Source organism: Octopus bimaculoides, chromosome 3 (genome assembly GCF_046866305.1).
Source record: "Octopus bimaculoides isolate indiv1 chromosome 3, ASM4686630v1, whole genome shotgun sequence".
Classification (NCBI taxonomy): Eukaryota; Metazoa; Mollusca; class Cephalopoda; order Octopoda; family Octopodidae; genus Octopus; species Octopus bimaculoides.
In genome coordinates this window covers 25,696,367-25,713,000 of record NC_142930.1, presented here as the reverse complement: position 1 = coordinate 25,713,000, position 16,634 = coordinate 25,696,367, and the positions used below count along the sequence as shown (strand labels likewise).

The 16,634-nt window shown below is 35.6% G+C and overlaps 1 protein-coding gene across 9 annotated transcripts in view; it reads left to right on the top strand.

The window, feature by feature from the left end:
- LOC106878288 (KICSTOR subunit 2) overlaps positions 1–16,634 on the top strand; it is a 56,382-nt gene that overhangs the window by 14,178 nt on the left and 25,570 nt on the right. For all 9 annotated transcript variants that reach the window (XM_089348695.1, XM_089348694.1, XM_052966601.2 and 6 more), the window contains exons 2-4: positions 9,378–9,538; positions 11,180–11,326; positions 15,860–16,017. In XM_089348695.1, the coding sequence (XP_089204821.1) occupies positions 9,395–9,538; positions 11,180–11,326; positions 15,860–16,017 (449 nt within the window). In that variant the 5' untranslated portion in view covers positions 9,378–9,394. The remainder of the gene's footprint in view (positions 1–9,377; positions 9,539–11,179; positions 11,327–15,859; positions 16,018–16,634) is intronic.

The following is a 16,634-nucleotide window of genomic DNA, read 5'->3' as shown; positions in this document are numbered from 1 at the left end:
GTCCATAGCCTTCCTCTTCTGCAGATTCCATCTGTATGGATCGCTTGACATATTGTATGTCGTCTAAGATACATATCGCTTCCTTTCTTTCTAGCTTTCACACTCCATTCAGTGATCCCCTCATGCACAGTGAATCCTTTTGTTTGCACCAAAAGATAATAATCCCCTGAACATCTTCCACCCATGCTCTGGCTATAATGCTTCAGAACAAGAGCCTTCCAAGCATTTGAAATAATTTATTTCATGGCTTATCCTATTATAACTACTTCTTTGCATCTTCAAGTTATAGAGTCCTCTGTCAACTTGATTGTGATCCCACTGCACTAGTACACTTATAATTTGCACTGAATATACTATATTCTTTTACTCTTTTACTTGTTTCAGTCATTTGACTGTGGCCATGCTGGAGCACTGCCTTTAGTCGAGCAAATCGACCCCAGGACTTATTCTTTGTAAGCCTAGTACTTATTCTATCGGTCTCTTTTGCCAAACCGCTAAGTTACGGTGATGTAAACACACCAGCATCGGTTGTCAAGCGAAGTTGGGGGGAATATATTTTCCATCTTGCTGGGAGCTATTGAATGTTGTCCCAGTTTTTAAGAATAATGATGAGCCATCTGAGGTACCACAGGGTGAGACAGTCAAACCACTTTATCATCTGATCTTGGGGTTCTTATATTGGTAGGTCTGCTTCTCATAAGGCTGGGTTGTTGTATTGGTCAAAGGACTACCTCACATCCAAGGCCATTTTGTATCTTTACAAGTCCACAATTCATCTGTATATAGAATACACTTGTCATATTTGGGCAGGTGCAGCATCTTTTCACTTGACCAGGTTCAGAAGTGAGTCTCTAATTTGATTGGTCCTGCTCTTACTTCAACTCTACAACTTTTGTCGCATTGATGTGACATCACCAATCTTAGTTTTTTTCTATCATTATCGCCACAGAAAGTGCTCTGATGAACTTTCACTCTTAGTTCCAGATCACCTTGTTCCATCTCGCCTTACTTGAAACTCATAGTGTCTTCATCCAAATGCTATTGTGTTTTCATGAATAATAAATCTTTCTACGGTTGTAGCTTTTTTTCTCGAGCTGCCAGACTTTGGAACTCTCATCCATCTCATTGTTTTCCTCCTTATGACCTGAATTCTTTCAAGTTGAAAGTAAATTCATTCCTTTCGTTTTAATTTCTCTTTCTTCATAGTCCTTTACACTCAATGGTTTCTTGTCTTATTTAGGGCTTTCATATAGTTTTTGTATGTGGCAGATGCTCAGGAGCAATAAACACTGAAAATGTGCAGAAAACAACCTTTGCTACACTCCAGGGAGGGAGAAAAACTAGAAGTAGTTGATAGCTTCCACTACCTAGGTGACCAAGTTTGTAGCAGGGCGGGTGCGCTGAAAGTGTAGCTGCTAGAATAAGAATAGCCTGGGCAAAGTTCAGAGAGCTCTTACCATTGCTGGTGACAAAGGGCCTCTCACTCAGATAAAAGGCAGACTGTATGATGCATGTGTACGAACCGCCATGCTCCATGGCAGTGAAACGTGGGCCGTGACTGCTGAGGACATGCGTAAGCTCGCAAAAAACGAAGCCAGTATGCTCCAATGGATGTGTAATGTCAGTGTGCATACTCAACAGAGTGTAAGTACCTTGAGAGAAAAGTCGAACCTAAGAAGCATCAGTTGTGGTGTGCAAGAGAAATGATTGCGCTGGTATGGTCATGTGGCGAGAATGGATGAGGATAGCTGTGTGAAAAATTGCCACACCCTAGCGGTTGAGGGAACCTGTGGAAGAGGTAGACCCAGGAAGACCTGGGATGAGGTGGTGAAGCACGACCTTTGAACTTTAGGCCTCACCGAGGCAATGACTTGTGACCGGGACCTTTGGAAATATGCAGTACGTGAGAAGACTCGGCAAACTAAGTGACAGCATAATCTGTGGCCTCTGCCAGAAGTGTAGCCAGCTTACTTATTCGTATCTTTACTTCATTGGACACTAAACTCTGCTTGCGAAGACTTGTTGAGACAAGTGAATTTGAAATTGAAATCAAACCAGATTCGATGACTGGCACCCATGCCAACCTCTCCTTCATTGGACACTAAACTCTGCTTCCGAAGACCTGTTGGGGCAAGTGAAATCAAAATCGTAATTGAACCATATTCGATGACTGGCACCTGTGCCTTGGATCACTAACAGCACTGTCCGAGCGTGATCATTACCAGAGCAGCTGTCTGGCTTCCATGCTAGTGGCCTGTAAATAGCACCATTTAAGCATGATCGTTACCAGCGTCGCCTTACTGGCACTTATGCCGGTGGCACGTTAGAAAATCATTTGAGCAAGGTCGTCAGTGCCGCTGGACTGGCTCCTGTGCAGGTGGCACGTAAAAAGCACTATTTTGAGTGTGACCGTTGCCAGTACTGTGTGACTGGCCCTCGTGCCAGTGGCACGTAAAAGCACCCACTACACTCTCGGAGTGGTTGGCGCTAGGAAGGGCATCCAGCTGTAGAAACTCTGCCAGATCAGATTGGAGCTTGGTGCAGCCATCCAGTTCACCAGTTCTCAGTCAAATCGTCCAACGCATGCTAGCATGGAAAGCGGATGTTAAACGATGATGATGATGAATAATTACTAATTACTCATGATAGCATAAAAGGATAATTACACGTGCTTGTTTGAAGTAATGATAAAATAAACTTGTACACTGGTGGTTGTTATATTTCTAAAAAAATATTTCATTCAAGAACTTAGTTTACATGGTTTGAATTGTTGAAAATTTAATATACTCTTCAATGAGAACCAAGTCATTTTAGACATCAAGCAATTAAGTAACATGTCCACGGTGCCATAATGCTAAAATGTTAAAAGAAATGGGGCAACAATAGTTTATTATTATAAAAATAAAATCAAAATACCCTACAAAATAGATCAAATGCTTTCATTTATGTTCTGGATTCATGTATCATTACTGTTTGCTTTATCTTTCATCCTTTGCATGTGTTTAAGTACTACAAGTTTGACTTTGTGCTTTATCAAAACAAAATATTTAAATAACTTTAAATGCTACATTAAACTGTGTTGGATTGATGATCAGGAGGCATCATCATCTTCCTCATCATCATCATTGTTTAACGTCCGCTTTCCATGCTAGCATGGGTTGGACAATTTGACTGAGGACTGGTGCAACCGGATGGCTACACCAGGCTCCAATCTAATTTGGCAGAGTTTCTGCAGCTGGATGCCCTTCCTAACGCCAACCACTCAGAGAGTGTAGTGGGTGCTTTTACGTGTCACCCGCACGAAAACGGCCATCAATCAATATATAAAGATTTTGACTCTATTATCTATGGTGAAGTACATGTGACCATAGCATATTGAAAAGTGTTAAGGAGTGGGATGGTAAAGTGCTTCACTACAACATCAGTTCAGCTGTTTTCATGTCAGCTGCCACATACAGTTCTCTCTTCTTCATTGAATAGCAGTAGTAAAGCTGCAATAGTCCAATGATAAGATAAATTTTCATTATCATGAAATCTTAGAAATTATATACGATTAAAATATTTAAAGAATATCAGGTTTTAGTATTTCTGCTAACCTTACCAAGAAGAATGGACCACCCAGTATCATACAAAGTAATTACACAAATTTCAAAGTAGTAAGAGTTTCTTTATTCAAACTGAAATAACCCTCTATGAGGTGGTAGGGCCAAATTTGTAAATCACTGATCTAACTGATTAAGCTGTATTTTATCAGGGGTTATAGCTATCTAAAAGTTTAGGATGTTGGCTTGTTTGGTGGAGTTGACTATTTATATCCCATTGCTGGAATGATGCTGCCTCACAAGCAAAATGCAAAATTCTAGTTCATATAGCCAAAGGGAAATAGTTCACAAACTGTAAATGAATTCAAGAGAGTAATAGTAAATGATTAACTAATAGGCACCATTAGCTTGTTTGAGGAAGGTCTTCAAAGTTAGTTTTGAGCATTCTGTGACATATCTGCATCATCTTATTTGTAAAATTTCAGGATACTGTTAATTTTCCACATCACTGGATCTTTCAGCATTGATGCCTCCTCATAATCATTCTAACAGTTGTCACAGTAGTGGATTTTGCTGCCACTTTTGATTGTGCATTGTCGATTACTGTAGAGTATTATGAAAGCAAATGCCACTGAAACTGCTTTGGCAAGTTAAATATACCATTCCACTTTGTTAATCAAAAGATAAAACAAATGGATAAGAAAGTTTGAAGCCACATGTTATCTTCAGCATCTCTTCAATTCAGCAAGAGATTGATCATTATTAACACCTTTAGCTGAGGAGTTTATTCAAGTAGAGGTGTTGGTCATTCTATGCATGATCTTCAGATCATGTTGAATGGGTTTGTAGGTACTTAAAGGCATATTGGTCTGAATTAATGAAATCTGTTCTGCTTGCTTTACAAGCAATTGGCTCTTAATCACATCTAGATACATTGGGTGAAATTGTTTGGGGATGTATACCCTGCCAAGTTGTCAATTTAGGAATTAAAGTAAGCAATACTTCAGCCTAGTCTCAAATTGAGATCAGTCTCACAAATCCATATATTCCAAGCACAGGTACACTCAACCCTTATCTAAATCTGTAAAACTTAGAGGTATTGAACATTTACCAATACAAATAGTAAACAAAGATTGCACATATACTAGTATTGCATAAACATAAGTATTGTGTTAATTTGCATTACTAAAAACATTAAGAACTAATCCAATATATCCTCATTTGAATTACTAAATACAGCAGGCACTTTTCGATGGAGAATCTATGAAAACATTAACTTGTTTTTTTATATCAGCACCTTACTCAGCTACACAAATTAACTCTGTAAACATCTCTGAGTTTATTTACAGAGTTAATTGTATTTTACAGAATTCTTCTAAGATTGATAATTAGCTATACCATGTATTTATAGCATATAATTACTGAATAGTGAATGGTTTTTGCTAAATCTACAAAGATTTGAACATTTAACTCCCTATATGTAGTTGTGAGCAGTTTTATTAGTTAGGAAAGAAAAGAAACCTTCAAAGTGCAGGTATCTATTCAGTCAGTGATCAGTTCTAGTTTCCATAACATTGAGTGGATATGAAAATGTTCCTTTAGGCAGGATGTTGGTTTATTCTTGGTAGGTTTTTTTTTCCTGCAAGAATGTTAAATTAGCCATGTGCTATGCAAATACTGGTAACATCACAAACTTCCACAAAATTGACTGTGACGTTGAAGTTCTTTATGGAATAGTGTAGCAGCTGTCTTGAAATGGTGTTGAGAAGTATCATGTATTGTAGTGTCCTGCAATACAGTATAGAAGGCTAATGGAGTGTGATGTGCATAAATATGGCTATGTTAGTATGGTTTCACAAATACATGATTCTGGTTTCAATGGCACTCTGTAATACCTCGAGTAAGTATCTCCTACTGTAGCCTTGAGTTGAGAGGAATTTGGCAGGTAGAAGCTGTACTGAAACTTGTGTGTATGTGTGTAACTAGCAGTGAAAAAAAAAAAAAGAAACCCAGTAAACTGACTGTTTTCAATCAAGGTCTTCTGTGATATTTGTTCTGCCAGAGCGTCAGTGACATGATTTGTCATTTTCTTATAAATTCAGTGCAGTGATTGACCCTGTAAAACCTATAACCAATGATGCTATTGTCCACAAAATGTGATTTATGAAATAAAATTATAAAATGAATAATGTAGCTGTATATTGATGTGCTTGCTACATTTCCAATATTTTCATGCTTCAAGCAAATGTTTTGAGATATTTGCATTTTAACAAAATTAATAAAAGCTATGCTCAGTTCCAGTTTATGGCATTAACCCTTTAGCATTTAAACCGGCCATATCCGGCCAAAAGTATTCTGCCTCTTTTATGTTCAAACTGGCCAGATCTGGTCTCTCATACCAACCCTACAATATTGTTTTAAAAATTAACAGCTACCTCATCGAAATCTCATAGCTACAAGATAATGCATGGTTAGTTCAAAACAATGTGGATGAAAAAGCATCAATTTTGGCAGAATAATGCGAACACTAAAGGGTTAAGCAGATTGTTGAAATGCTTCAGATGGTCTGTTAGCTATTCTCAATAGTTTAGTGATCTGAGTTCTGTAGATTTGTGTACTGTCACAAAAAACAACTGATCTCTCAGTTTCTGGCTTAATATATGCACTCAGCTATTTTGCTCTAATGATATTAGTTTATATCTTAAAGCCAGAACTTTTCTAATATCTCTACATTAATTATATGATTCGATCCTTTTGTAGAAGTTTGTTACTTCTATTTTGTTAGACATGGAATTAGAAATTTTGTCAGTTGCATGAAAACATTTTCTATTATTGGGTTTCTTTTTTTTTTTCTCTTTTACCAGCTATTCTTTAATGACATGCACTTTTTATCAGAGACAGTTAATATAATGTTGTTCATATGAGTAATAAAAGAAGGGGAATGGTTGTGTATATTTACTATTGGACCATCAGCTTATGGAGTTTGAATCCAATTCTGCTTCAAGTAGTTCATTATTCCTTGGCAGTATACATTGTTTCATCAAGCTACAAAGAACAGTAACCAGATCTTCAGGATAAAGTCTCCTATTCAGGGAAAGATTCATCTTATTTGTTTAACACTATGAAACTGGGGCTAAGTATTAGTTCCAATGAACCACTTGGATCTCCAGGAGATATTCAAATTACTATATTTTCATGGAAGTATTTACATAATAGTATTATTGCTGTAAAGTGATTTGAACTGTATCCTCTGGAGAGACAATATGAATTTGAACAATGTATTAGTAATTTATATTTATTCCTATGTGCTTATGCCTTTTGTAAAATTGCTCTTTAAATCATTCTTCATTCTGAAATAATTTAGATTCTCATTTTTTTTTTACTGTGTGTCTAAAGATGGAACCCGTGACTGACTGATTATAATTTGTTTTATTGTGTGAACATAAATCCATGTGCATACAAATACATATTCATAAATACACACATATATACACAGCAAAAAATTGCCTTGGAACTTTGTTGTTTTGGAATAGTGATATGGGTCAACCAATATAATAAACAAGTAAAAGTACAAATGTTAGAAATCATTATGAAAAACCTGTATTGAATGTAAATAAATAGTTTACTCAGTTGACTGTGTGAAGTATCTTTTGTTTAAATTCTGAATAGAGAAATTAAATAACAACAATAATGCTAAATATTAGAATACATCTGTTCATAAGATAATAATTTTTTTGACAACTATCCTCATGAAAGGTTTTTGTTTAATATTCCCACCTAAACTGTGGTTTCATTAAAATAAAACACCCGATGACAAATATCAAATTGATTGAAACAGCATATTGAAAAATTTTTCATCTCTAAAAGATATCATTAGTCTGAAACATAATCTTATTTACAACTCATCTCAGACATTTAATTTTTAACCATTCTTAGCAAGGATTAATTTTGTCTTTGTAGGAGATTGGTTAGGTTGAATGAATTAAGACTAGTATATGACTGAATATTTTTATTTTATTGCTTCTGTTAACTGTGGTATAATTTACATGTAGAATATAATGGGTGCAGCTAAACAGTGTAATTCAATTTAGCAAAGCCCTTGACTATTTTTGCCAAGAAACTGTGTTTTTCTTAATGAGAGTTTCTACTGATCAAATCCAAAGTGATAGTGGTCTGCCAACCTTAGGCTTGGCAGTTTATATACAGTTTATAATCATACAACCAGCATTATTGCTTCTGTGTCTCTGACAAATACTTTTCACTTTCATTAATTTGCTTAATACAATGAAGTACAGTTCACCATTACAGTAGAACAAGTAGAATATTTGAGCATGATACAGCTGGTTTAAATGCTAAAGGGTTAAATCACATACTTCCATCTAAGAAAGGGACACATTAGATGTGATCCAAGGTACACTGCATTTAGGAAAAAAAGTGAGATCTTTAAGCACAGGTTTGCTTGATTAGAAATCCCTTGAACAATAAAAAGAGCCTTGAAAATTTATGATCAAATTCTCTAATGGTTTTAGTGAGAATGTGTGGAAGCTTAAGAGAATCACCCTCATCACCAAGCTGAAAGTCTGCCTTGCAGCTGTTGGAATTTTAAATGCCTATGATCCTGGATTGTCTATAGGAGACGTACAAGATAACAATTTACACATGAGGTGTCTCCACATATTTAGCACATTCACCTGAAATTTGACATGGAGGGTTTTCAAGCTAACCTCTCATGCCTGTACACTCTTTTTTAGAAGGCCCATGTGAAATGGACTGAGAATCTTACTGCAGCTTCTCTGTGACGAACTCTGTCAGGGAATGTATACTGTTGGGAGTGCAAAATACTCCAAGAAACTGCTTGCTCTAAACTGACCCAACTGGCACTTGTCCAAACTACTGAAAGCAAAAGAACTAATGTTACTGAGAAGAAGCATTCGTTTTCCAAAGCTAAATGCTGCATCTTTTATATGTGTCCTTCATGTGAGAGAGGATTCTTAGCCTTGGATAGGCCTCATCAACCCATCAGACCACACCTGCAAGCTAATCCTGAGTTTTGATCATCTTTGACAATGAAGGACATGCAGGAAAGGAAGGAAAATATTTAGACATGAGAAATTTATGTAAAACCATGTTCACTATTAGAATACAGCCAAAGTGACAAGACCTTTTTTCACTCTTCCTTACTTTCAGATGAAGGGTAAAGGTTTGAATTGTTAGTCTTCCTCATAGCAATGAACTTATTAAACACTTCTACAACTTCTGATTATAAGTTATGACTCTTCCCAAGTATAAATCATATAGATTTATTGTTTCTGTCACAGACCGTCACCATTTTCCTTGGACTCTGGATTTTACTCTGCATAAAATCAACATTCAGTTCTGTCCCACTTTGCTAAAAGAAGGCTTTAAAAATTTTTTCTTTTGGTTAGGCTCTTGGTCTAATTTTGTAAATGCAAGGAAAAATTGATTGAGTTGTCCTTTATGTATTACTGACATTTGTTTTATCAATTCTAAATGAATAAAAGACAATGATAACCACAGTGGTATTTTAATTTAGAGATCAGTTGGCAGAAATGAAGGAACACCAGAGTAAATATGTTATGATATTTAATTTTGTCTGTCTACATTCTGAATTCAGTGCCAGTTTGTCATTAAAATAAATACCGGAATTACTTGGAAATCCAGTAAGCTTTCTCCTTGTGTTGGGGAAAAATTAATCAGGTCTTATCAGGAAAAAAGTATTTTAGTATTACTATAGAAGTAACATAAATAGAAACAGTGGAAAGAATGAAAAAGTAAATATTATTATTTATGTATTTATAATTTTCTTTTTTATAGTTTTTGTAGTTTCCAATATGCGTGGAAGTGGAAGTAACAGTAAGGTACAATCACCAGTTTCTCCCAAGACCCCATCAATGTCTCTGCGTGAAGAAAAAATTATTGAGGACTATTTTCAGCTTATCAGTGAATTCAATTTTGATCAAGCCAGAGAGTTAACTGTGAGTTTTGTTGTATTTTGTTTCATTTTTATTTTTATTATATGTTTTTTTTGTTTTTTTTTTAAATTTCTTATTTCAATCTTTGTCCTTTTTGAATATATTTCATATTTTGATATGCATCAAGAAAAATGACTCTTTGTGGATGGGCAAGTTAAGATGTTGCATTATAGTTGAAAGGCTGATAGTTCATATCCTCTAACCAGAACTAGTGTCCAAAATTAAGATACGTAACACTTGCAGGCACAGTTCAACAATCTATATCATATAGTTTCAGTGAAAGAACAGAGATGACATAGTGTATAGGAACTCTTTAGTCGTGTAAGAGATCAGTTCTCTCTGTTGTCATTTTTACAACTGGATGTCCATTCTATCACCAGCCACTCCACAGTGTGGACAGGGTGCATTTTATTGTCACACACAACACTTTTACATTTTAGCTAGTGTGTATAAAATGTGTGCTGTTATTGTTTAGACTCTGGGCAGCTTTGATTGAGCAACATATAATGCAGATCCTATATAAGAAGCTGCTCTGACCACCACTCCTCTTCTCATAGTTTAGCCTCATCCCCTAGCAAGAAGCTGACCTCCTCCTCTGCCACATCCCCAGGGTTCAAAATCCTTCGTGCTGCATGGCAACCTCAATAGTGCAGGTGACATGGAAAAAAGCACCCAGTACATGCAGTAAAGTGATTAGCATTAGGAAGGGCATTCAGTTGTAAAGTAAAAACCATACCAAAGCAGATATTGGAGCATGATGCAGTCCTTGGTCTCATCAGATCTTGTCAAACCATTCAACCCATGCCAGCACAGATCATGGACATTAAATGAGGATGATGATAATTATATTCCAGTTTTATCTATTCCTACAAAGTGTATTTAAAGCATAGTGCATTTAAGACTATATTGTCCAATGTACCTTTCCTATTTTCAGATGATAGATATGGTCGAAGACGATTTGGCTGTTATTTCTAGTAGGTTGAGCAACCAACTCTGTTGTTGGTTCGTATTTTTATATGTGTAGTGACAGCTTGTCAATCATCATTTTGTTTTCCCTGAAGTTGTTTTTAACTAATTGATCTGACATGTAAATACATAGTTTATTGCTGAGCCAGTATTGTATAATACAGAGATTATATAATACTGTCAAAAACAGAGCTTCTATTTAGTCACGTGACCTGCTAGAGTAGCCAAATCTTCTTTGAATCACACTTTACCATTGTAAAAATGAACTTATTGAATTCTAGATATACTATAGCTAGGAAAAAAGATAAGATTGTCCATTGCTGTAATGCCTTTGAATATAGATCTGCTTGATTAGGGCTATGTAGCAACATTATCTTAATTTCAAATATACTTTTCCTTTTTTAAAGTTTTGTTTAACTATACCTTATTCCTCCTCCAAGATGCTTTATTATAATGTTAAACCGATTCAGTACTTGACTGCTACTTTATTTTATTGACTCAGAAGTATGGAAGGTAAAGTTGTCTTGGCTGTATTTGAACTTGGAATATAAAGGGCTATCAATAAATACTGCATACATTTTGTCCAATGCTCTAACAATTCTATCATTTCAAAATTGTTAAAAACAATTCTCATCTAATCTTCATTACCATGTTTTTTGTTTTGTTTGTTCAATGCAGGAAAGAGAAAGAGATTTCACAAAATCGAACATTACTTCACATTGGCATATGTTTGTCAATGCACTGATTTTGTTAGCAAATGATGAGAAATCGTATATGTCTTTATCATTTCTTGGTCCTAAATGGTTTTCAACTAGACATAAAGATGTGAGTAAATATATTTATATATTTAATTTTCATTATAATGCTGATGTGGTGTTTTAAAAGTTTAGTTTTGTTATTTAGTTTTAAAATAATACCCACTGTCTTTTGAAAATTGTTCTACTATTATTGCATTATGAATTGGGTACTTAATTATTTGATGATTGGTAAATAACTTGGCTAAATTTTTCATTATAGCTTAAACTGTAAATGGTGAATGATGGCATATCTGTATAGACATGCCATCCAGTGTTCACTTTTGTACATTTATTTGATTATTCTTCCACCATTTTTTCAGTTTCAATGATTCTCGTAATGATTCAATCTGTAATGACTCAAGTGAAGGAAATAATGATTCTTCCATCATTACTTTTAGTAGAAGTATGGTGGAGTCTGTGCTTTGTCAATGAAGTTAGTATAGAACTGAGATATATCTTTTGTAACTGCCAAATAATATTGGTTGTTGACTGATATTTTTCTCACTGCATATTTATTTCTAGTTAGAATTTTTAATGAAGTCTTCATTGAATGTATTAATACTAACTTAATATTTAAATAAAAAGGCAGGAATAACTATAAACTGAACATGTTGATAAGTTAGTCAGAGGAGGAGTACCTACAATTGTTGCCAGATACTCTTAGACTGATAAGATCAGTGTGGTTACTATTCTATTTGAACATTAGATGTCTACTGGAAAAATATAGCTATGGTGGAACATATATAGAGGGTTGCTGTACAAAAGAGAAAATTCGAGGATAAAAACTGGTTTAGTGGAAGATCTGGGAGGAGGAATACAGTTGGAATTATAGGAGGGAAGAGGAGTTACTGAAAAACTGAAGAATGTTTGTATTATTTTTGTTATAGACTAGTGCAGAGAGTAAAGCAGCACTCATGACCTTTACGAGATCTCTGAAACATATGAAGGACAAAAGGTGGAAGAAACCATGATTCATGGATTGCTTTCATAGGAAGCTATGTATTAAGATTCTGAGTGATCTTTAAACAAGAACTTGTTCTGACTGTTGGCAACTGAGTGAATTCTGCTAAAAGCACTCAAAGATCAGATAATGTCAGATAATGTTAACACCAGTATCAGGCCACAGCTTTGGTTTTAGTCTAGTAGGCAATCCAGAAGAGAAGAAACTGCTTTAGTTCACAGAGGATGGCAGAGTTATTCCACCACAACAAAACTACTCACATTTTCTCAACAGAAATTTAATAAAGGTCATAGAAATCGGAGTTAGTTCTGGGAGGAACATTTGCTCTCTGGCTGAAGTTGAATACTTTGAAAAGTAATTACAGGAAGCAGAATTAATAATTGATTGGTCTGTATTTTACCAACCTCACAAGAATAAAAGTTAACCTTTCAGTTGGTTGGCAAGCACATTCACACATATGCACACACACATACACGTACAAATATATATACACACATTCATACATGCTCCCACATACACATATGTATCTATGTCACTTTAAATGAAGTGTGCAGTAATGCACAATAGGTCATTTTGTCATCACTGATAACCTGATTTTCTTGTGTAATGTATCCAGGCAAATTGTATGCAGATACCATACCTCTTCAAGCTATAGACTATGCCTGGTACTAAAAATCACAAGCTGTAGTAAATAAAGTGCTTTAAGAAATAACCAAGTCTTTTTATTTCAGATTTGGTTTGTTGAAAATCATTCTATGATGTATACATGTACACGTGCTCACATACATGCACAGATGCGTGCACACACACACACGCCCCCCCCACACGCCCCCCCACACAGAGTGGTGAGTTGTTTCTACCCAGCAGCGCCTATTTTCATCTATATGTAGTGGGCATCATGTGAGTTAAATATCTTAGCTGTAGACACAACAGTGTCACTGGCAGGCCATGAAGCACCAACCTTTCGACCAAGTGTTTGTGTATGTGTTAGTGTGTTTTTGTTCATTTGTTTTATGCCCACTTTTTCTTGGTAACATAGGGTAGATATATATATATATTATTGAAGCATTGTTTTATAGTCAAATTCTCTTCCTGACACTAACCCTTACCTGTTTTCAAGTAAGGATTCCCTTATTTCACTCTTCTTTAAAGGTGTGAAGTGAGTAGTCAATTTGTTGATAAAAGTGACTGCAACACCATTGGCACTTTCATTGAGTACAAATGTAAACACATAGGCATGTGCATTTGCATGCTCACACACACATACACAGAGACTTCTTTCAGTTTTTAGCTGCCTAATTTACTTACAAGGCTTGGTCAAGCATGGCAATGTGGTTCAGTCATACTGTGTGACACCTTGGATGTTTTTTACCGCAGTTAACCAAAGCCGTGTGATTTGGTAGATATAAAAAATGTTTGCATGTGTGTATGTTTTCTTGTCTTGACATCATGTGTTAATTGCAAACATTTTTCATTGTCTTACAAGCTGTGACATCTGTTTGCAATCCTCTCTGAAAACATGTCCTGACTAGAGAAAAATATTACTTTGTTTGGAAACAGGTGAAGGTTGGTGACAGAAAAGCATCCAGCTCTAGAAAATCTGCTTCTACAATGCTCATCTTACTCCGACAAGTATGGAAAAGTAGACGTTAAAATGATGACAGATTTGAAACTGTTTAGTTTTGTATTTCCATCACTTTTCAATGTGACTAGTGTAACATTAGTCTTGTTAAAAACGGGAAATGCAAAATTCTTGAGTAGTAATAGAGAAAAGCTTCAGTTTCAAATATATAGAATCTATTGGGTCATCCCATAAATAATGTGGTTTTTTTAATACTTCTATTTTTCAAAATTAAGATAAACAAAGTTCTTTTTTAATTTAAAATATGCTCTCTTTCATTTTCTACAATGCTTTTCCATCTATCTGATAGACTTGCAAGGCCCCCTCTTCTAAAATTCACTTGTCTGTGATGAAAAATACTCCTCCAGTACTGTTCTGACCTTTGGGTTTAAAAGTTCAAAGTGGACTAAACCTTTCATATCCCACCAAACAGATAACAACACCTTACGTGGGTGAAGACCTTCTGTAGCCTGGGGTGCCGATGTTTCTCCTTTCCCTACCCATTGTCTTCAGTGCTAGACATTTTTATATAGAACCCATTTCTCATCACCAGTCACTATTTGGTCCAAAAAAGGTTCATTTGTGATGTAACAGCAAAGAAGAGCACATATTCACTCTCTGTGTGCGATTAGACACGGAAAGTTTGGGAGGAACTCATTAACCCAATTTACTGACTTTTTCAATAGTACACAGATGTCGATGAATGGTTGAATGATCAAATCCAAGCTTCTCTGTTAGTTCCTCAACAGTTACGATGGAATTTTGTTCCACCAGGGTTTGCAGACATTCTTGTCAAGATCTACAGATCTTCCAGGATGATCTTTTAGGCTGTAATTTCTGGCTTGGAATTTCTGGAATTACTGTTGACACTGGCTTACATTTATTGTCTGATCTTCATATACTTCATTAATATTCCTCACACTTTCCATTGCGTTGTTGCCTTTATTGAACTCATAAAGCAAAATATGCTGAATATGCTCCTTTGTCACTTCCATTATAGCTTTGAAAAAATAGCTGCTAAAATTGAACTGCACTCTTCAAAATTTGCACTAAGAATAATTATAAAGTAAAATTACTACCTGCTTTTATAGCAAGTTGATGCAGGTAGTTTATCCTGTCCTGGTCTGATTTTTAACTCATACAATTGAAGAAACTGCATTATTTATGAGATAACCCAATACTTAAATGCTTTTTTTCCTTTTTGTTTGTAAATTCAAATGTGTAAATCGTCATCATCATTTAACGTCCATTTTCCATGCTGGTATGGATTGGACAGCTTGATAGGAACTGGTAAGGCCAAGGGCTGCACAAGGTCTCATCTGTTTTGGCTTGGTTTCTACAACTGGATGCCCTTCCTAATGCCTATCATTTTACAGAGTGTACTGGATGCTTTTTTACATGACACCAGCACTAGTGCTTTTTATGTGACACTAACACCAGTGCTTTTTACATGACACCAGCACCAGTGCTTTTTACGTGGCACCAACACCAATGGTTTTTATGTGGCACCTTGATTTTAGGATATCATTTCTGTTGTGGTGGGCAGTTCTTCTTAAGTACAGCAATGTGCCACATATCTAGATCCTCTGTCATCTCCTTTGTAAGGCTTAGCGTTTTGAGATCTGCCTGCAATACTTCATCCTGTGTCTTCCTGAGTCTCCCTCTTCAACAATATCCCTCTACTTTAAGTGATTGACACTTGTTTATGCAACTATCCTCTTCCATCTGCTTCAGGTGACCAAACTGGTGCAGTCTCCTCTCTTGCATACTGCATGTAATTCCTATTATGTCTAACTTTTCTCTCAATACAATAGTGCTGTGTCACACATATACACTGACATTCCAATCTCTTCTTGTTTCAGCCTGGTCAAAAGAAATCAGTTGTTAATAATAAACACCTTGTGAGATTTTTAATGTTTTGTTTATATGTCAATATTTATTTAATCTTTTAACAAATTTGTTTTTTGTTTGTAACTCAGACCCTGCGGAATTCATACCAAAATTTGATTGCAGACTTTCGAAAGATCTATGAGAATGTTCAACAAAATGAACCACATGTTAACTTAGATGTGTTATTGGGTCATTTGTGTGAACACCTTGAACACTTTCCAATGGCTCGCTTAAGAACTATGGATCTGTATCCTTAATACTTTTATATTTATGTGTTTCTGTACCCCTCACTTCTATATTAATTTTTGTTCTTTTTCAGCTCCACATGAACCTTGATTGAGTATACCTTGATAGTTATCATTTCTTGACATGACCACCCAATCTTTTTTCAAACATCATGTATCTAGGACTACAACATCTGATATGTGCATTTTTTCTAAGTTAACAGAGTGTGTTTTGAGGGAGATTTGACTGATGCCTAAAGGAAGACTTGAACTTGGTACCATAAGCTAAAGAACATGAAGAATTGATAAAATGAAGTTTTAGTCAATTACTGGGGTACCATGTAAAAGGCACTCTGTCCCCTCTGCTGGGTGGTTAGTATTAGGAAGGGCATCCAGCTATAAAAGCTATGCCAAAACAGACACACAAGTCCGGTGCAGGATGGAAGGTGGATGTTAAATGATGATGATGATGATGAATTTATCAGCCATTCCTCTCCCGCAAAGTCCTGGTTTTGTGCCTGCAGTAAAAGCAATTATGAAACAGTGTATGCAATGTTATTAACAAAAAGTTCTTATGTAAAATTATGATGGAAGATTTGAATTTGGATTTGAACACTTTAAAATGAAATTTCATGTCCCT